The 22,647-nt window shown below is 40.2% G+C and overlaps 1 protein-coding gene across 5 annotated transcripts in view; it reads right to left on the bottom strand.

The window, feature by feature from the left end:
- The window catches only part of CTNNA1 (catenin alpha 1), a 69,082-nt gene that overhangs the window by 9,956 nt on the left and 36,479 nt on the right, over positions 1 to 22,647 (bottom strand). For 4 of the 5 annotated variants that reach the window (XM_035110170.2, XM_035110169.2, XM_035110167.2 and 1 more), the window contains exons 9-15: positions 21,592 to 21,744; positions 14,772 to 14,864; positions 13,919 to 14,075; positions 10,111 to 10,311; positions 7,460 to 7,611; positions 3,398 to 3,508; positions 1,149 to 1,330 (exon numbers count right to left, since the gene is read on the bottom strand). In XM_035110170.2, the coding sequence (XP_034966061.1) occupies positions 1,149 to 1,330; positions 3,398 to 3,508; positions 7,460 to 7,611; positions 10,111 to 10,311; positions 13,919 to 14,075; positions 14,772 to 14,864; positions 21,592 to 21,744 (1,049 nt within the window). Of the gene's footprint in view, positions 1 to 1,144; positions 1,331 to 3,397; positions 3,509 to 7,459; positions 7,612 to 10,110; positions 10,312 to 13,918; positions 14,076 to 14,771; positions 14,865 to 21,591; positions 21,745 to 22,647 lie in introns of those variants that run through there. The other variant, XM_060272395.1, reaches the window with a different exon arrangement.

Raw genomic sequence — 22,647 nt, forward strand, 5'->3', positions numbered from 1 at the left:
AGAAGGATTTTAAAGGTCAAAACCAGTTCTTTGAATTGGGCACGAAATGAAGAACACGAGTCAGGGGAGATGGCAAGGTACAAGCATATTATATTCATGATACCCAGTTCCAGTGTGTATTATTGTACCTGTAATCTGTGCCAACTAAAGTTTCCCACTGTTTTTAAAAGCAGGCCCCCAGACACCACACTGGGTTGTTTCCAAATGAAACTGTCCTGTTAGTGCAAGGACATCTGCCCAAGCAACAGAACCATCTCTTTCTAACTCTACCCATGCTCCCAACTATCTGCTCTGAAGTGGCTTTTTTTTGGGGGGGGGAGGGAACCCAAAACAAATTTGCACAGGCACACAGGAAAAGGAAGTATTGGTGTACAAGGTGAAATGCTTGCACTAACAGCACTTCACTGGATTTCTAGCCTAACATGGTAAAAAGTGTCTCATGACACACCTCCAGATACAAAGAGAGATGAGCGTCCTCCAATGATGAACCTGGTCCATTAGGAGGGAGTGCAACCTCCTCAAGAAAAGGGGGAACCACAACTGATCTGGGCAGATGAACCGTGCACTAGCAGAAACCTCAATCTTGTCTGGATTGAGCTTCAGCCTTTTGGCTCTCATCCCATTACCATTGCCAGGCACTGATAAAGCACTTCCACAATCTAGGTTTTATCCCTCCCTCCCTGGATGATCTCATTCAGTGGCTTTGTGTAGATGCTAAACAGCATGCGGGATGAGATGGAACCCTACGCGACAAGGGGCCACGAAACCAAGCAGAAATCCCCCAGCGCCACCTCCTGGAAGTGGTACCTAGACACGAATAGAACCACAGAAGAAAAGTACTATGCACATAAAACTTGGACAGGGTCTTGAGAGGATCCCATGGTTGATGTTAACGAAAGCTGCTGGAAGATCCAGGAGAATCAGTCCTCTCCCTCTCTCTGCTAATCACCACCCCACAGGCTGACAAAGGCCGTTTCAGTACCAGAGCGAGGGCTAAAGCCAGATTGAAAACAGACAATACTAGTCAGATCAGTCAACAGCATTTAGGAACGAATGTAAATCTAACAGAGCCCTGTTGAACAAAGGATATGAAATAAAGTTGCCCCCCAAATGCTTATTTAGATGGCGTGTCCATGAAGAATCCTTACCTGGTAAAATCTGTCATTTCCATCATAATCATGCACATTTGTTTTGCCAGAACAATGATATCATTACCACTATCATCCCATTTGGACACTTCAGCGTCCAATTTACTCTTTTCTTCCTGGAAGCTGGCAACTTGTTCAGCGATTTTTGCTTTTTGCTCCTGAGGGAGTTGAGCCATGATAGCCTGGAAAGAAGAATGGTTTCACATATAATTACTTCCATTCATTGGCAAGATGGCTTTTCAGGTTATTTCACTAGCCAACTAATTCATAGGGGCAGAATCAAATTATATCTGAAAGGATGAGAGGAACATTTCCATCTTGATCCATATCATGCACCTATATGAATTATCTACCATTACAAGTACAGACCATTGGGAAAGAAAGTCACTGATAAAAGGCTGGTTTCTGAAGTCCTGCTGAGAGGAAATTGCTAGCATCCTGAGGGTGCCTTCTTTGTTTTTTAATCCTTTTCTCTTTGTAGAGTACAATAGCCTTTACAGCAAGGTGGTTCAAACCATTATCGAATCACCTGCTGTAGAGTTCATCTACCTTCAGGTAGATAGCTAGAAATTAAATTTATATTTATTGTCAAGAAGAACCTATTGAATATGGTTCAAGAGTGCTCGGAAGCAAAGCTCTGAAGCAAGAACACATCCTATGTAATTACCAGATAATGATGTTCCAAATTAATCTAGGATTGAATTTTGGTAGTTTAAACACACACTGTCTACAGACAAAATTGTATGGCTATTTCACCAAGCAAAAGCAAATTATAACAGAGCTAAACCACTGTTGGGCTATATGAAACAACAGGGCAACCCAGGGTGCCTGGCTTGAAAAGGCATGTTTATTCACAAACAAGTAGCCCACCTGCAGTTTCAAGTAGTGTACTGGCATGTCCTCCTTGGAGCAGTGCCACTTGAATTTAAGTATCTCCTTTAATTATTCTGGTAGTGTTCTGTGCAAACATACTGTGCATGCACGCACACACAGAAAAATTAGAAGTTACCTACGTTGCTTGGTGAGAATTACCTCTGCTCTGCTACAATTTTGTAAGTAAGACAGTTGCCAAGTTTGACGTTTAGCATAAAATATACATATGAAGGGCTATTTGGTTGCAACACAGAAGTTAATCCAATTATTGAAGTATTACTTTCAGTTTTGGTATCCATCACTTAAAAGAAATCTGAAGAGGAACTGGAAAGAGTTCAGAATAAATAGTTTGGAAGCCATGCAATCTTAGGAAAAGTAAAGGAATGTGAAATCTAAAGAGAAAAGGTTGAGGTGGCATAATAGAAGGAGAAAATAAATGCTGTAATAAAGACGAGGGAGAGAGCTGAGACCAAATATAATGGTCTCAAGTGGCAGCACTTTATATGATGGCAGCAGAACAAAATAGTCCTAAGTGGTACATTCTAATTAGTGAAGAATCTGTGTAGGTTCAAATGCCCTCTCTGCCCAATATCTTACTGGAGCAGTGTTGATTAAGTCACCATTTCTCCGCCTTGACTAACCTACAGGGTTGCCATGAGGAGAACCGTGTGTGGGAGAACCAAGTATTCCACCTTGCAGGAAAGGCAGGATGTAAATATAACCTTTAATAGCCAATGATAAGTTTATTTCCTTGTTTATGAATAAACTTATCATTGGCTATTAAAGGGAATTCTAATGCAGATGTCAGATTACCGTAGGTGATCTTATCTGACGATCTTGTATATTAGGTCTGTGGTTCTATTACAAAATGCGGGGCAGAAGGAAAGGCAAGAAATAATCAAAACAGGAATAGAAATGCCATTTATCAGATTACATAATGATTGACAAACAGCTAAGACTCAAGATAGGTTTCAGGAACTCACTGGGATAGTTGAAAGGATAGGGCCAGAAGAGTTCACGATCTTTGGGTAAAATTATCTTAAGGCTAGGGATTAACTAATGTGGCAGGAGGAAAGTATATGCATCAGAGGGGAGAAGTAACTAAGGATGAGGCTAGCAGAGTCGTGCATGCATAGGGTACATATGAGGGGGTGGAGCTGGAGAGGTGAACTGACACAGGGCACTTGGATCTTCTCAACTGAGTCATGTTCTGATCCGTTCTTTCCGTTTTAATTCTATTTTCTTCCCCAAAGCAGAAAAGAAGGAAGAAGATGGTTGGAGAAAGATGGACGTTAAGACGATATGCTGGCCTCTTGATTAAAGTATGATCAAATGTTCTGCATATGTTCAGTGAGATTTGGAACAGTTTGCCTTACTCTTGCACTTTGGCCTGCAATAAGTTGGTCATCTTCAGTCTGAACACTTGTTCGGCTTCTAACATCAAAGTCTTCTGTCTCAAAGTCTGAATCATCCAATTCTTCAGGAGTCTGGGAAAACAAAAATACAAAAAGTCAAGAGCAATTCAGTGAACAACCATCTCTGGAATTATTCCCTCTGGAATGCATCTAATTTAAAAGCTTTAAAACTAAACATAAATGAATTTTCACATTTTGTGGCTTACAGATAAGCAGTTAGAAATGGCACCACCACTTGTGCTAAATGTATGGCTTATGACATTTAAAGCATCCTGTACATAATTTGATGGCGAGATTGAATATAAATGTTTTAATAATTTAAAAAACTGTGGACAACTGATTTGGGATGCACATGTTAAAATGCAGAGCATTGTGCCCACCTGTTTCATTAACTGATACTCCAAGATTAAGCCTCCTTCACATTTTTTGTTGAAGACAAGTAAAATAGGATTCCCAACACTTATAAGAAACTCCCCATTTAGAATGATGTAAGCCTTCAGAGAGGACGCAGGTGGCGCTGTGGGTTAAACCCTAGGGCTTGCCGATCAGAAGGTCGGCGGTTCAAATCCCTGCGATGGGGTGAGCTCCCGTTGCTTGGTCCCTGCTCCTGCCAACCTAGCAGTTCGAAAGCACATCAAAGTGCAAGTAGATAAATAGGTACTGCTCTGGCGGGAAGGAAAACGATGTTTCCGTGCACTGCTCTGGTTCGCCAGAAGTGGCTTAGTCATGCTGGCCACATGACCCCGGAAGCTGTACGCCGGCTCCCTCGGCCAGTAAAGCAATATGAGCGCCACAACCCCAGAGTCGTCCGCGACTGGACCTAATGGTCGGGGGTCCCTTTACCTTTACGCCTTCAGAGAACAGGCTCAAGATTTGGGAAGTTTGGTATTTATTCTGGCTACTGTATGTTTGCCTTTGTTATATTATAATCTGCTCTGAGTCTCAAGCATGGGGCTGGATGACAGTGAAAGTAAATGCAATGATCTCTTTGTTTGGTATTATAGCTCTAACTGCAGCACACACAATTTAGTATTAATTTTTGAAGGCAGCCCATGAGTTCAGAGTGTTACTACGTACTTAGGATTACAAGTCAATCCCGTTAACATATTGCTTTTCATAAGTTTGGAAAAATGCAGCTACCATTTCATTCATATCAGTTTCTTTCTTCTGTTCTTATAATCAAGATGCCAGCAGTAGCAAAGTGTATGGCTGTATTAATGGCTTGGCAACAAGCTACACAAGCTTCATCTTTGGTTAAATTTATCTCCCTGTCAACTGAGGAAAGTCAATGTTTGTCTTCCTACTCAATGAGATCATGAAGCCCTTGCTCCATTTTGTACTTTTATTAGTAGCAAACTAATACCTAGGATCCCAGGTGGCGCTGTGGTTAAACCACTGAGCCTAGGGCTTGCTGATCAGAAGGTCGGCGGTTCGAATCCCTGTGACGGGATGAGCTCCCGTTGCTCGGTCCCAGCTCCTGCCAACCTAGCAGTTCAAAAGCACGTCAAAATGCAAGTAGATAAATAGGAACCGCTACAGCGGGAAGGTAAACGGCGTTTCCATGTGCTGCTCTGGTTTGCCAGAAGCGGCTTTGTCATGCTGGCCACATGACCTGGAAGCTATACGCCGGCTCCCTCGGCCAATAATGTGAGATGAGCGTGCAACCCCAGAGTCGGTCATGACTGGACCTAATGGTCAGGGGTCCCTTTACCTTTAATACCTAGGATACACTATACGCTGCAGTAAACTTTTGCATTTATTCTACTTATAGAATGAACTTATGTAAAGGCCAACACAGCAGTGAATGCATGAGCTTGGCTTCCCTAGGCAGAAGTAGCATTATGAGTAGCATATGACAACATATGGTTTTACAACTATGAATGCAAGAAAATTTTTTTTGTTTTGTATTGTTTTTTCTTTTTTCTTTTTTCTTTTTTTCTTTTTTCGCTCTTTCTTTTTTTTCCCCCCTTTTTTCTATTTCTATTTTTCTCTTTTTTTTTTTTTTTTTTGGTATGACAATAGATGGTTGGATGGATGTCCTCCTGCGTACTGCCCTGGTTTGCTGGAGCTCCCTGGTGGCAGGGGGGGGCTTTGGGGTCAGGGGAGGGGGGGGAGGACAGAAACCCAAGCATAAAATGGACCATCTCTGACTGTTCACATACATGGGATACTTCTGTGGCAGGGGAGGACCCATGTGGGTGGGTAGGAAGGAGGTGGAAAAGGGGTTTAAGTATGTACCTTTTTTTTTTTGCTTTTTTGTATTCTGTAAAATTAATAAAAAGTATGTTCAAAAAAAAAAAAAGAAGTAGCATTATGAGTTGCTGAATGTAGACGCTGTGTTGTGCCAAGCAGCGATCTGCTATAGCTTACTAATGGCTTGCATATACAATAAGCAGACATGCAAACTCATCACATAAAAGTTGTTTCCCAACAGAGAAATAATTTCTGTGAACAAAGCCCCATAAGCGAAGCGCTGGGCTTTGGAAGGAGGTGTGTGACTCTGAAAGCCTAGTTAGCACTTTCACAGCTTTGGGAAGGAAGCAGGAGGGTTCTCGGACTCTTGCCAGCATTCTTGTACCTCCTTTCCAAAGCCAGGTGCCTCCTTACTCACCTTTGGGAAAGCACTGTGAGGGCTGGGGGTGCACTGTGGCCTTGTAGAGGGTGCCATAGTACCCAAGTCCATCACTGTGTGTGTGTGTGTGTCTAAAAATCGGAATACTTGCAGCAGGGGAGCAAATAGGTATGAAGCAAGCTCTGACAAAAGAATCTACAGCTGCTGAGACAAGGTGCAATATTTCAATTTTCAGGTTTGGCTCTTGTTATTTTCCCTCTCCAATACTGATACAACTTTTGGGGAAAGTATATATTCTATTTGAATTACGGGAGAATAGAATGGAAAAAAGAAGTTGGGGAAGTATTACATGAAACCACCCTCATAATCTCATCTGGGAATGCATGCCAATCTCTGCCTTAGAATACAAATGATGCCAATGTGGTAATGTCACAGCAGGTCATAATTTTAAAGCCCCTTTAATCTAGATCCCTATTTTAATACACAAAACATGAGGAAATGAAGATCTGCCATCAGCTGTCTTGTAGTTTAATCTTTCTTAGATAAAAAAGGTTTGTCACCTAGCTTTTACATTCTCAGTACGTATTGGTTTAATTCAAAGTACACAAATGCTTAATATTATCATGCTTTACATTTAAATGTCGATAATTAATGAACGGTATTAGTTAAAACTTCCAATATTTGTGATTCATTCTTATACTTGCTTTGAAAGCTTTCTACCATCTTTCCAATTTGCATTTTAGATTGAAATGTGAAGCTTTCAATCAGAGCTTTTCAACATAGGCCCAAGAAGATGAGACACACTTTTAACTTAATAGTCTACTGATTCATTAAAGTTTGAGTTTCTGCCTCGGTAAAATTGAAGTAGCAAACAGGGTGTCTTTTGAATTTGCTTCCTGAAGCACTAGATGTAATCTTAACAGTACAGGATTTTCTTAGATTTATTCCCCCTGCTGTGACCTAAGAGCCTATCAAAACCTGCTTTTTTATCTTAGCCTTGACAGTTCTATTCTGTGTTGTCAATCCTAAAGCTATTTATCCCATTCTTAAAAGTTTCAAAGCAGCTGTTGTAAATTAAGAGTGTTTAATACATGTACATATAACAAGATAAAAACTTAAAATATATTTCAGTTAAGTAATTAAAAACTTTTTTGGGGGAAGAGTGAAAACAGACAGGTGGAAATAGGAGTAAAAGCAGTATTTAAGATTAAATCTGTGTCATGTTTTTTTAGCTGAACAGCATTTATCCATTTTGTATTTTAATTGATTTGTTATATATGCCTTGAGAGCTGCCCAGAGGGCTTATGCTGTGAAGCAGCTGTATAAATTTAGAATGTGTATGTGTATAGTTTATACAGACACTCAGTGCTATTGTACTGCCTTATTGTTTAATAAAAATGTGGTTGAGAAAACCAATGAATGCCATTTTAAGGAAATAAAGACTGACTCACTCTGATCATCAGCACTGCTTTTCTGATGTCACGAATTCCATCGTATACCAATCGAGAAGCATCAATGAATTCATTTTCATCCATTGGTTGAGCAGGGTCAGAACTCAGTGCTTCTACAGCAGCTTCTACTTGTTCAGTAAAACGTGGCATAACTAAAGAACACAAGGGGGGGGGGACATTCCGCTTACCAGAATACAATAAAATTTGTGGCTCTTAGCATGCACATTCTGCAGTAACACAATACTGAAATGCAGTTTTATAATCCACAAACATTATTGGTACAACTGTTCTTTCATTGAAATGTTACAAATCACACACATTCAGATTTCCTAACCGTATCCCTACAAAGGCCATATAATACACACAGGACAGACACTTAAGAAAGGTGGGGATGTGACTACATTCATGCTAGTTTTGTACATTAATTGTATTGTGCATTTGAAATGTGTACATATGAAAAAGTTTTGCCATGAGACATGATGATGTTGACCACTCAGAAAACCTGAGTTGCTTGGTGGTATACAAATGTCATTAATAAACGGGTCGGTGCGTTCACCAGAAGGTTGGTGATTTGCTTCCACCTGCCTAGGTCTGGCTCTGGAAAGGATTCCTGCATTGAAAGAGGTTGGTCTAGAATGACCCTTGGGATCACTTTCCAACTCTACAATTCTATGGCTGCTAATAAAAGTTATTTTGTTGGGCCATATAAATAATACTAATTCGTTAAGATACGGTTAGTATGACAAAATAATACTAATTCGTTAAGATACGGTTAGTATGACAAAAACATGAGCAAGAAAATGGAAAGTCTGCCAGTGCAACAAATGCAGGATTAGATTACAGGTTCTCACATATGGCCTCAGTGGTGAGCCTAACACCATTGCTACAGAAGGAGGAAGAGCATGGTGAAATAAATACTTTCCTAAATAAGAGGTCAAATTGAGACTTATAAAGATCCTTTAATGCTTTATAAAATAACGTATATTCAATTTTGCATTTCTTGCCCTGAGTCCTGGCTACACCTGCTCTCTGCTTTGCTGGTCAATTTCCACCTGACCTGGGGGTGCGGGGTCCAGACCAAGGCAGTTGCTGAAGGTACCAGGGACCTTCTTGCTGTCAGTCCAGAAAAGGATGCTGCTAAGGTGCTTAGAGACTATAAGGGTGGGGTTGCTCTTGGGGGCCAAGATTTAATTTTGGGGATCCATCGTATTTTCAAGATTATGCTTCTGTATTTTGTTGTTAGACATTATAATGGGATTATATAATTTTATTGAATATTTCTTAAGGAAATGTTTTCATCAACGTTGTGAGCTCCCTTCAGCATAGTTTACTATGGAAATGCAGCATACAAATACATGGTGTTGATGATGATAATTAAGGAAATTTTAAGTAGCCACAGTGATCTGCAATGAAGCATTAAAAATGCTGACTCCAAATGTACTGTGTGTTACCAAGATCATCATTGCGGAAGAGGAATGCAGGATAGTGATACTGGAACTTGGTGTTGGAGCAAAATGGAACTAATCAGTCTGCCAGAAGGATTCTGCCTCATGTGTCATCAGTACCACCAGAGACGTTTGATGGTACAAACTATACTGTGGCTCTGCACGAAGACGCATTGGCAAATTATTTTAAGCTCAAGCTACTAACTAGCACACACGGCACTGTTCATAGTGCTCTAGGATTGAATATAGTAGTCATATGGCACTAAGAAATCCCTCTGAATGAGGATATTGATTTTATGATTAATTCATCTTAATTCAAGGTCAAAAAGAACTAATTGTCTGCTGTGGTTTTATGCATGGACAGAGTGGTCATAAACAATTCCTTCTGTTTGCATTTTACAGTTCAACAGAGTATCAGACTTGCTTCCAGACCAGAAACGTATTGGGTGTGTATGTTAAAATTAATGATATTTTAAATTTACCAATTACAGTTCCGCTTAGCTCTCACCTGTGACTTTACATTTTTTTCTTTCAAGAGAGGAAACTTGTTCTGTTAGGACATGCATTTTAGTACTGCAAGCCAGTAATTTCCTAGTGATTATATCCCAGGGATGGGATGTTGACTTATTGACTGGTGGAACTTCTAGTTCAACAACATCTGAAGACTCTCAGGTCTCCATGACAGCTACAGTGGAACCTCGGTTTATGAACACCTCGGTTTACGAATTTTCGGTTTACGAACGCCGCAGACCCATCTGGAATGGATTAATTCACTTTCCATTACTTTCAATGGGAAAGTTCGCTTCAGTTTATGAACGCTTCAGTTTATGAACAGATTTCCGGAACCAATTACACCCATGCTTCGGGTTAAGTACGCTTCAGGTTGAGCACTCTGCGGACCCGCCTGGAACGGATTAATCCACTTTCCATTACTTTCAATGGGAAAGTTCACTTCAGTTTATGAACGCTTCAGTTTATGAACAGACTTCCGGAACCAATTGTGTCCATAAACCGAGGTACCATGGGGCTCACAATGGATAAACAGACCCACATTTCAAGCAAATATTCCAGCAAAACACTAGATTTAGCACTGAGGTTTAAACAGTTAATAAATTTGCTGTACCTACCGACACCAAGTTGTAAGCAGAAAGCACTGAACAGGGTAAGTATCTGAAATTAAAAGCCTGATGAGGTAGTTTATCTTACCTGTGTTTGACAGCAGCTTTGTTGCATCCAGAACCTTTTCTGTATACACTCCAGGTTCATAATTATCCATTTCAGAAGTGACAACATGAATTACTCTAGCTGCACGACCACGAATTGCACCAGCAGTGCGATCTAAGCCATCAACATCTTTTTCTTGGAGAGCAATGACACATTTGTTTACATCTTCCAGAATATGATTCTCTGGTAGTAAAATAGAACAGAGCAGAATTCAAAATTAACATTTCGCCCTATGTTGGTGTATAACAGCATCAGCACGGAGCGTGAGGAGGATTGGTCAAGGCTGTGAAGAATCCCAAGTCTTTTGTTGTTACGTGTTGAGCACAAAATGCAGCAATTAATAAAAAGTTCAATTAAGAAAAAAATCCTCTATACCCCCATTTCATGACTGAAGGAAATTGTAATCATTCACCAGTTCAAAGTCTATTTTATTTGCGATACGGACGTGAAATAAGTCACATTCCAATCAACATTCTAAAACAGGGGTGGGAAACTTTAATTCCTTTCTCCATCCTGTTGAGAACCTCATTCCCTCAGTGATAGTCTGCTGAGGGCAGCAGATCACTTGCAGAGGGCTCCCCTGTGTCTTTCCCTCGCGTTATCCTGTTCTGCTCTCCTTCCTGCTCTCTTCCCTCTAGGTTCCCCACACCGGCAGAAAACCAAGCCAAGGGCCACAGGTTCCACCACCCCTCTTCTAAAAAGTTTTATAGATCAAATTGGACAACAAAGTGAGAGGTGCAGACAAAATCAAATACCTAAGAACATTCTTAGTAATTTGATGGGAATTTGATGGGAAGATAATACTTTTCACTTTCCTACATCTACTTCTTCAGGAAACAAAACATCTTTCTGAAGCCCGATAAAGATGAAGATGCTCAAGTTCTTATTGCCAATCATTTGTCCATGTTCCTCGGGCAGCTCTGACAATTTCACGCTTTATGGTGCTCAATTTTCCAGATACTTCTGGCACTGAAGGTATTAAATATTTGCACTGAAGCGGTATGCTCCTTTATGGAAAAGTGAGACATGTACTACAAGAAAGATTTTTCCTCTTCCTTTTGATATTCACCCCTCATTCCAAATCCTCACACATGTTCCTATTCTTGACATTAAGCCATTCTGAAATAGTCTAATGTTAATCAGAAGTATACAAAGCGGGAGCCAGGCCACCACACACGGCCTTTGCAAACCACTTGTTTCAAGTTTCCACTGTCTTTCAAAGGGCACCTTTGGAGAGCAACTTTATGCAGCCATTAGCTATGTAACAAACATTATTCAGCAAAGAGCAAATGAATGAATGCAGAATGAAGATTAAGAAACTGGGGGTGCAGAACAGTTAGGACAGGGGATTCTTAAGGTAAAGGTAAAGGGCCCCTGACCATCAGGTCCAGTTGTGTCCGACTCTGGGGTTGCGGCACTCATCTCGCTCTATAGGCCAAGGGAGCCGGCGTTTGTCCGCAGACAGCTTCCAGGTCATGTGGCCAGCATGACAAAGCTGTTTCTGGCGAACCAGAGCAGCACACGGAAATGCCGTTTACCTTCCCGCCGGAGCGGTCCCTATTTATCTACTTGCATTTTGACATGCTTTCGAACTGCTAGGTGGGCAGGAGCTGGGACCGAGCAACGGGAGCTCACCCCGTTGCAGGGATTCGAACCGCCGACCTTCTGATCAGCAAGCCCTAGGTTCTGTGGTTTAACCCACAGCGCCACCTGGGTCCCTAGGGAGTCCCTAGTATAAAATCCAGAGACTGAATCCAGTGAAAGTGGATGTGCAGCACCAGGTTCCAACCTCCTCAGCTTCACTCTGTCATCGGCTAAAGTGTCTGTCTCTTCCACCCTGGCCGATGCTTTTAGGAAAGATCTTTATAGAGCGCTGTTAACAAAATAAATAAATAAATAAATAAAGGAAGGAAGGAAGGAACTAATTATTAATGGAAGGGAAGGAAAGGCTATATTACAGTGAGAAACCCTTTGAGCAGAAGCAGGTAGGAATAGTCAGACTGTCCTCCACAGCCCCAGAGAAGAAAAGGCTGCAGTTGTAGGCATCTTAGCTTGGCAGTAGCAAGATAGTAACTACTGCTGAAGTCTGCCATAAGGCTGGGCTGCAAGTTTGCGTGTGTGGCAAGGCACAGTGGAAAATGTGGAAAACGGCTACAAACTCACATAACATACGTTTTCAACACCTCATTCTCTACAGCAGCTCTATATAAAGAAGGAGTGAGGCAGCCCAGTGGTATATTTTGCACTTCCACTACCAGGCCTGAGATCCAGAGAAGTAGCAACAGCAGCGAGGGCTTCTGTGTTGTTACCTATGCTCACAATACTTTCTAAAATTTGGATTGAGGAAATGAAGGGCTTTTAAGAAAACTTCATCTCATGGAGCTGAGGTTTACGGGAAAAGAAATGGCTGTTAATCAGTGCTGCTCCGCTATAGTCCCTTTAACCTGTTAGTAATGCTAGACATCCGCTTCAGTACAAGCCTGACATTCTACCACAACATAGCCATAGCTGAAGAAAAGAGCTGTTCTAGTGGCCTGGTATACTTCTTTATTTACATAAATCTATGTTGAACACCAACCGTAAATGACTGGTGATTGTTATCTCTAAAGTCCCTGAGGTAGTCAGACATTTTATTTTAAAAAGTAATACACAAAACCTAGCTGCAAGCTGTATGATTAATAAAATAAAGTATTCAAAATGCTGCCTGAAAGGAAATAACATGCAAATTAAAGTTGGCATACACTGTATCTTCTATCCATTTATCCAAACAATTATGTTAGCAAATAAGTCAAGCAGCATAAATAGACTAGTCTCCCAGCAATCTATAATAATTTATACAATAAACTTTGCTCTTTTGTACAAAACTGTTATCATTCAACAGCAACAAACCGTAATGATTGTCACCTTATTGTATTGTGTGCACGTAACGCAAACAGGAATTTCCAGGACAGTAGAAAATGTTTATTGGATAACAGATGTTAGGAAGTACTGTTCCATGCACACCACAAATATGGGGGAGATGTATATATTGATGGCAGTGCTATTGGCTGTACAATATAGGTTTTCCCTATGCTTCAATTATTTGTGGAAAGGAAATGCCCCTCCCCCCCAAGACTGATGTGACCAAGAGAGTTCTGGGCTAAAACAGCTGTGGTTGCCTGCAAATGTCTGCCTCAATGTGTTCACAGACCTCAGAAGACTGGATGATCTTATTGGAAAGCTTTCCTCCTGTTTTAGTTTTGTTTTTCTCCTCCTACAGGACTGATAAAGAGCATATCTACACCTCTTCTATATTTATATATCGACATCTTCACCATCCATTTTCATTTACTTCACGCAACTGATGAAATACAGTAAGCCTGCAACTTATGCAGGGGTTACGTTCCAGGGATAACGCCTAAAGTCAAAATTGCGAATAGTCAAAACACATGGGGTTCAATGTCAGGTGGATTGTCTGTCTTTTTGCCCCAGACACCCATCTACTGTTTTGTTTTTTGCCAAGAACGTAAAGATAGGGCTGCCAAATTTTGAAGGGTTTCCACCCCGAACAATCCTTCCTACTCCAGGTATGTCCAGGACGTATGGCAACCTTATTAAAGATATATGTGCACAAGCTAAATGCTGTAGACTCTTGCCTACAAAAGCTTGTGCTGCCACCATATTACATTCTTTGTTGCAGCAAACCAGCAATGCTATTCACAGAATTCAAGAGGATATTCCAGTACCACTGTAGCAGGATAAACAATGAAGCTAAACATAAAAGAAATCTTAGCATTCTGCAGCCCATTACCTGATACTGCCAGAAAGTCATCAATGGAAGTGATATCATCCACAGCATCTGTAAGCACACGAACTTGCTTTTCCCACTGTTCTTTAAACATCTCCATGTTTTCTTGAGCTAGCTTACTTTGTGGCTTGGCAGCCAAAGCCAAAGCTGCATTTATTACCTGTAACGCAAAACGTTTTTTTTTAAAAAACACACTATGAATTTACCAATTTTCAGATTTATGTACTAAAAATGATCTACATTTGGCAAAACTGAAAAATCAGTAGGGTGTTTTTGACTGGGGGGTGGGAACAGAGGCTACAACTGTTTTGGTTAAGGTTCCCTTGAGTTAATTCATGGCAATAATCAAACTGGGGATCTTCCTGATTAACTTTTTTGTTACAGCAGCTCTCGGTATAAAGAAAAAGCAAGAAAGACTGAGGGTTTCCCTCCCATAATTTAGATCTAAATATGTTGGGGATTGGCACAGAGTCTGCACATGTTCAACTGACTTAAATAACAATGTCATGAACACATCTGTTTACAATTTTGTTTTCCTTCCAACGTCTAAATGGAGTATTGCCAGGCACACATTACCCCTTTGCTCAATAGAGAAACAGATGACAGAGGATATTAGTTACCACTGATATAACAACTCACTAGAATATTTTATGTTAATAGCTTTAAGCTACCGCTGGTTTACGCTTTGTATTAAGAGATTACAATAACTTTTCTATTACGATCTGAAAAACCACCTACCTTACTGCGTTGATTTTAGCAGGCAAAATATTATTATACACACTAAAAATATATTTACACTCCGCACATTTCATGCAGAATTAAGACTATAGAATTCATAGATCCATTCATAATTTACCTGAGGACAGAGGGCTTCAAGCTGGCTTGCTGACATGTGGACTAATTTCACACCTTCTTCGTTATTTGAGATAGAACAGGCCAAGTTGGCAACCTGTGCATATGACAGAAAGGTATTTTAGGAAGGTGTTTTTGCTTCTGGAATCAAAAGCTCTTCACAAGGAGACTGTTACAGTTTGCATGCCTTTTACAACTGGCAATAACAATTCTTAAATTACAAAAACCAAAAACACACACAAACAAACCCAAACATTTCTGAACAAGTGTTAGCATGCACCTAACACTTTCATGTATTACAACCAGGGCTAGCCTTCAAACATTTGGTCTTCCAAATTGCATGTAGTAAAAAACATTTGAACAGACTGATTGTTATCCAATATTATTGCTTTACACCCATGTATAAGACCCTGATGTTGGGAAAGATTGAGGGCACAAGGAGAAGGGGACGACAGAGGACGAGATGGTTGGACAGTGTTCTCGAAGCTACCAATATGAGTCTGACCAAACTGCGGGGGGCAGTGGAAGACAGGAGTGCCTGGCGTACTCTGGTCCATGGAGTCACGAAGAGCCGGACACGACTAAACAACAAAGTAAGTCGGTTCATTTGGCTATTCTAAAGAAAACCTATACTTTAGCTAAAGGTGTACTGAGAGTCCCAATCTATAGTTTCACTTAGCGATTTGGCCTCTCAGAAGCGTAGCCTTGTGTGGGAACATTCTCCACTCATGTGCAAGCAGTTTATGGGCATCCAAGACAGAACAGAATACATTGCTGCCAATTGGTGCAGAAAAAGATGACAATTGGCTGTTTCTAGAGATTTGTTTGGAACCTTGAGCTGCTAACTAGAGACAAGTCCTTCCATTTGCTTTCTAGAAGGGAAATGAAAGGGCACATAAAAAACTATGTTATTTTTAAGTGAAAATGTTCTATATCTTGGAACCTGTTCTCGGAGGAGGGATTCTAAGAGGGTTTGTAGTTATTAACTGACAGGTGAATGACAGCTTGTTATTTAAAGCCTACATTTGCGCACAGAAATATGTAAAAATTAGTACAAAGACAAGAACAGTGCGTTCCATCCCACTATAAGCAGCAAAATTTCGCCTCTTTCTAGCAAGGAGCCAGCCAAAGGAAGCCTAAACTCTGGTTAGTAAACAGGTGGTTTCTTGTAAAGATTTATATTAAAAGCATTTTAATGTGTTTTGTTAAAGAAACACAGACATTGTCATGGAAGGAAAGCCAAAGTTTTTGCTGTCAGGACTTGAAACCAGGCAGAACCGGAGCCATAAGTATAAAGACTTCTAGTTATTTTCAGGGATCTTTGCACCCATTTGTACTTTTATCTATGCTTTCATAAGAATCATATTGTATAGATTAGGTATTTTGAACAGTGACAGAACTAAATGGCTCGTTAACAAAGTTGTTCATAAAGAATTTTACATTTTTTAAAAAAATCAAAGCTCTATGTTAGCATTATTTTCAAGTTTATTATAAAGACAAGTGTATTATCTACTGTGAATCTCTGTCACCAACCCTATTATTAACTGCTAGGAGAGATGAGTCTACAGAACTAAAAATAAACAAGCTTTTTTGTTACATTAAAACACACACATGCTAACTTTATTAAGAGCAAATCTGTGGAACACAAGCATGGAAGGATTGTTTTTGTTCATCCTTCTCCTTGCTATTTGGAGACTTTTTTGGGCATAGAGAAAATAGCAAGAAATGTAGATTTTCTTCTTTCTAACTGAGTGAATGTTTTGTTGACCTTCCAAATTCTTTTTCTTACATTAATACCCTCCTGACCTAGAACTCAAGGCAGTCACCCGTCCAGGAGATGACCTAGATGGTTTGAATAACAGGGTTGGCTATTCTAGAAAAGGCAAAAATCAGCTGTACATTGGAAAGACAAGTCTGGAATTACTGCCTTAAAAAGAACACAAACATTTGGTAATACCTTTGAAGATAAAGGCTTTGTTACTCTTTTGACAGTTTTATCAAATTCAAACCTCATGTTCTAATCTTAAAAGCTTAATAGGTTTGTACACTGCAAGAAGATCAAACCTATCCATTCTGAAGGAAATCAGCCCTGAGTGCTCACTGGAAGGACAGATTGTGAAGCTGAGGCTCCAATACTTTGGCCACCTCATGAGAAGAGAAGAATCCTTGGAAAAGACCCTGATGTTGGGAAAGATTGAGGGCACTAGGAGAAGGGGACGACAGAGGACGAGATGGTTGGACAGTGTTCTCGAAGCTACGAACATGAGTTTGACCAAACTGCGGGAGGCAGTGCAAGACAGGAGTGCCTGGCGTGCTATGGTCCATGGGGTCATGAAGAGTCGGACACGACTAAACGACTAAACAACAACATCACATTAAAACACAGTAAAAAAAACACCCCTATGGTTTAATGTTGGTGTGCAGTATGCTGTTGTACGTAGTTCCTTGATGTTCTTTGCTTGTTCCTGACTGTGCTGCTGGGAAAGAAACCAAAATCTGGTTTGTCGCAACATCCGAACCTGGGCTGACACTTCTCCCCCCCAAAACCCACAAGCAGTAAGACAAGAATAAACCTTGGTTACCACTTGTGGCTGTTTGGAGAGAAACGAACCTGAAATTCAGGTTTGGGCACTGTGACAAGTCAGACACTGAATTGCTTCCTGGTGGCACAGCAGCAGGAACAGAGTGAAAGCTTTGAACTGCGTGCCCCAGCATAATGCTAGCTTGCATTAAACATTAGTTTTTAAATCCACATTTGAGAATCCTAGTAATGAGATAAATTGCTAGGCATGCAAGGGAAATCACCCCTTTTCATCATCATTCCTAGATGACTGGTATAAATGTTTTCTAAATAGGGTTGTCGTGATCCTCTGTAAGATCAAATGTCTTTTCACTTCACTTTGTATATTCCTAGAGGATCTGGATTTGTCTCCTTTTTGGAGTCAGAAGTCAGCAAGGAAGATGGTGTGGCTATCATATGGGCTAGAAACTCATATTAGCAGGATTCCAGATTTCCTACTCAATGCCTGGGTAGTGGAGAGTATAATCCATACTACAAAACTTCTCACTTTTATGGTTGCACAGGAAAATATGTGCGACAACCAATACTGACACAATGTTCTTTTCCTGTACTGGCCTTTGAAAAACTAAAGAATTATTTTCTCCTTCTTATCTATCAAATCATTCTGTTCTTACTGAGCTGACCTCAAAATCCTTGCCAAAGGTTAAGGTTTTCACATGATTATAACCAAAACATTCTAATGTCATGGAATTCCATGAATGTCGAAGGATCTGCAAACAAACTGCCATGTAGTTAGGGACAGTCCCACCAAATGTCTTCATGCAACTGCTGCTTGCCCAGTTGTCCAGGACATTTCATGCAACCAAGCCCAGGGAGAGATGGCAAAAGCACTGTTCCTCACTAGGCTGAGGAACACAGCCTCCTATTGGGAAACTGAAGAAAATCCTAAAAAGCTCCCACATCATGGCTGCTTTCCCATTTCCCAATATAATGGGCAGCCAGGACAGTTAGGTCTGATTCTTACATGATTTTCTTGGCCCTTCCAACCCCAGGTTATTCAGCTCAGGAGATCGTGGTGTTCAATCACCCCACTGACCAGGCTGCTAAAAATAGGGAATGTCATCAGTGTATGTTTCTGTTCTGTAGTCCCTTCAGAACTTGACTGTGGAAAGCCTAGCCTCCCAACCTAAAGCTGACCATCCCTGCTATATATTCTCCATGTATGGAATAGCCAATACTGCACATTTGCAGTGTGGGACAAAAGCTGCCAAATGCACACAATTTAATATTGCTTCTTTTGCTAGGCACCTGCCCCGTACACTATTCTATGTGACAGGGTAATATACACACACACTGACAGCAAATCAATGACCATACCCCCTTGCCCCAGGCTTAGGAGTGACAGATATGCTGTGAATGATAATTTAGCTAATCCAAAAGGAACAAGTAGTTACGAGTTTGGAACTATTTCCTGTAGTACAGGCGGAGGAAATTAATTTTAAAACAGTTATCAAAAACACACACCACTCTTTTAGCCAATTCTGTAACCCATCTCCAAGAATCTGCCCTTTACATCTTAAGATACATGGATGACCTCGGGCTGCCTACTGGTGCTGCTAGCATTTGGATGAACAACTTTCTATTTACCCCCAAGTGACAATCCTGCCAGATATAATAGTAACAAATGCGTACTTACAACTACTTCCCTAAAACACTGCACTATGATTTGAGCTAATGTGCTGGTGACAGAACATTAAGCGGTGGGTAGTCTTCTAGAAGGCTGTCCATTCTATATGTGGATCAGCTCTTTAAAGTTTGCTTTGAAATTCATTAACAATGACACTGGAGCAAGAAATTAGGTTGATGTCTCAAGTGAGGCATTCTTAACTCTGTAAGTTTACTTGTAGAAAGCAAGCACAAGGCTCTGTTACTTGAGCAAGTAAATGTTGATATAGGCCACATTAGCCAACATGGTGCACTTCAGATATTACTCAACTACAACTCCCATTAGCCCCAGCCAGCATGGTGAATATTCAGGGATGATAGAAATTGTAGTCCAAAGTATCTGGATGGCAACATGGATGGAGCTGGATAGCTCAGTGGTGCTTATAGTGACAAGACTGCAGGTTGGATTAGATTATCCTCAGGGTCCCTTTCAACTCTACAATTTGATGATTCTATGATTCTGTGTTAGCTACCCCATTCAACACACTTTTAGATTGAAGTCCCAGCCTTCAGCACTTCCTGATTTGTGTTTAAACCATGTTTCTCTCTACTGATCATAAAAAACAAATATATTTTAGAGTATTGAAGGGCTCACCATTACCCACAAGCCATCATATTGCAGTTTACAAGACATAGTGGTTTATAAAATACTGAATCACATAACAGCAGATAACTTAAGATCAATCTATTGAGTTAGTTTCAAGACTATATAAAACATTAGCTGTTGGATGAACTTGTCTTTTCAAAGCTGCCCCCCTCAGTAATATGTAACATTTATCTGAAGCGGATTTCTACTATGAGCCTGAAATGTGCTTGGGAAACTGACATCAGCATGACAAATCAGTGAATGGCAATGGAATTGCCATATCAATCAAGTCTACCTCAGCCCTAATTAGAGAAGGGTAACTCGGCTAAATTTAGATGGCATCCAACCTGAGTTCAACTTTGTTATATCAAAAAAAGTCTGAGGCCCTTATGCTAGAGGGGGCATAAAGGAAAAAATGACCCTCCTTCATATGTAGTCGTCTGCTTCCTGTTTCGCTCCTCTGGTTGCTGGCATTCCAAGCTGTGATATTATGCAGTAAACCATTCACATTTGTCTGGCCTTGATGTTCTGGACAGTCTTCAAGGCACAGATTAGTATGGAAGGAGTTCCAAAAACTGGAAGCTTGCCTTAAACTTGTCTTTTATTGCATGAAATGACTGGGTGTGGAGGGTGGCCCTGGCTGAAAACGCAACGGATTAAGTTAGGTTGCAAAAGGGTTTATTAAAAATATATTTGTAGAAATCTTGTATATATCACTTATTATACATAACTATACTGAACGTTAATCACTATATAGTGACATCTGGTAATATGCTGTTCTTGACTGATCTCATGGCTTTCCTCTCTGTATTTGCAAAATATTTTTTTTAAATTTTTTTTAGCTTAGTTACATTGTTTTTCAAGGCCTGTGCCTCTCATTTTCTTCTATAAAAGCCCTGAGGCACTTGGGCCAAGGTAGATAAACATGGTTAACAGATAACACAGAGATGTATTCTCACACAAGGCCTACATGAATTTTTAATTAACTGAGAATCTTATGTTTTGCTGAACAGATTTTGCATTTAATTTTAAGTTAGCAGTTCCCTAAAATTCCTCCTCAGCAGTTACATTAAGTTGTGTGCTGATCTGTTGATACTTTCTGTATGATGAAATTTTTCACTCCCTGTTGACATCTCAACCACATATACTGACTACCTCCACTGAAAAGCACTGTAACAACTGGTGTTGGCTGGTGTGGTGTCTTTTGTCTGTGGTGATTTGTTATCACTTGATACTACAAAGAATTATAAATATGTATGCATTAAACAGGCTTTCAAGTGTGACAAATGCCTGCCTTCAAAATTATAGCTTCTCTATAACATTGAATTCCATATTAGTGCAAAGCCTTTTTACACTTGTGTTAATAGCGGCATGTGGCATTGGTAAAGCCACTTGGAATCTTGCATTAACGTTAACAAAATGCAGGAATGCGATCTGTGAAATTCTGGCTTTTATGTCCTCAATAATAAAAATACTTTTTTCCATAGTTATGAAACAGATAAATCTACAGCCATTTCAAATGTAAATATTTTGTCCAGCTTGAAATGTTATATTATCTGACACTAGCCAACTGGCTCTTTTTCTCTAAAGCACTTATGCTGTCACACTTGCAAACTTCTCTCCACAACTTTGTTTAAAAACCCCACAAAACTCTGTAACGCACATAATATTACCAACCAGGAAAAGCTGTATTTAACACGCTGCCCAAAACTCAACTGTAAGTAAAAGGAGAATTTTTAGAAATCAAGTATTGTAGCTATAAGGCTAGCTAGGGAAATTTCCAGATATATACTTCATTTGTTTGGTTGTTTTTATAAAAGAGAAGCAAGGACAGAAAGCTCTTGGTGTTAAAAGAGCAAGGTTTCTCTATCAGCACACCAGAACCTGAAGTGATCCAATGAAGCTGGCTGGTTGTAGATGGAAGATAAATACTTCACGTAACACATAATTAACCTGATATAAGTTTTTTCAAATTTTAAATTATCACTCTACCTCTATCAGCTTGTTGGCATGTTCACGGAAAACCTGTGCGTATTCCTTAACCTCTTTCTCATTCCCATTCTTGGCGGCTTCAATCAGAACTAGAAGTGGTACGTTTGTCTCCAGAAAGGAATCTGAAACATGGTCCATTACAGCCTTGCGGAGCTAAGAACAGAGAACAAAACAATGTTGGCCCTTCAGTGTAAACTGCATTAATAAAAAGTTCACTTTGCCAGCAACCCTATTATTAAACACACATAATCCTTCACTTTAATGCAATTGGCATTGCTGTATGGAGGCTATTCTGAAGCTAACTTCCCCAGTAAATGTTTCATGTCACATAATCATTTTAGCCTCAAAATAATAATCTTAATGGGGAAACACAGTACTTGCTTAAACAATTAGATAGTATGAGGTAAGGCCACTGTATTGCTCAGAGGCTGGATCTGGCCCACGAAACCTGGTTCTCAGCAGTCCTATCAAGTTTTAAGTCAAGGCACTGCAGAAGTTCTATCAGATTTCACTTGTTGGGAAAATAATGTTTTAAAAGCTGTGAGACGTATTCCATGTATCCAAGGTTTGACTACAGTGCTTTGGCCTTTTCAGATCTGATTTGTCCCACTACCCGTGAGATGTTGGTGACTTTATAACAAAGTATGGCGACTCATGACAGGGAGTATTGAAACTGGTCATTTTTCATGTTTTAACAAGATTAGATTGACACAAAAGCAGTTTCGACTTTCCCTGCAGCCAAGGAAAAAGGCAGCAACAAAAAGGCATTGCTAATGGCTCACTCTGATGCTCTCTCTTCATAAGGAGAGAGTTCATTCTAGGAAGACAATCATTGTAAGCAGTGGCTCGATTAGGTTGGCCTTTGCTGCTGAAGAGAAGAGGAGGAAGAGCTCATCATGGCCCCGCCTCCAGCAAAGCTGCACCTAAGAGGCTTCTGTGAAGACACTGCGACTCCCTTCTTCCAAGGCCAGCTCACTCAACTTCTAATTGAATCCAATCTTTTAGTTTTCTACTACAATGAACAGAACATTAAAGACTGCTAGAATCAAGCTAACA

The sequence above is a fragment of the Zootoca vivipara genome, chromosome 3, assembly GCF_963506605.1.
Source record: "Zootoca vivipara chromosome 3, rZooViv1.1, whole genome shotgun sequence".
NCBI lineage: Eukaryota > Metazoa > Chordata > Lepidosauria > Squamata > Lacertidae > Zootoca > Zootoca vivipara.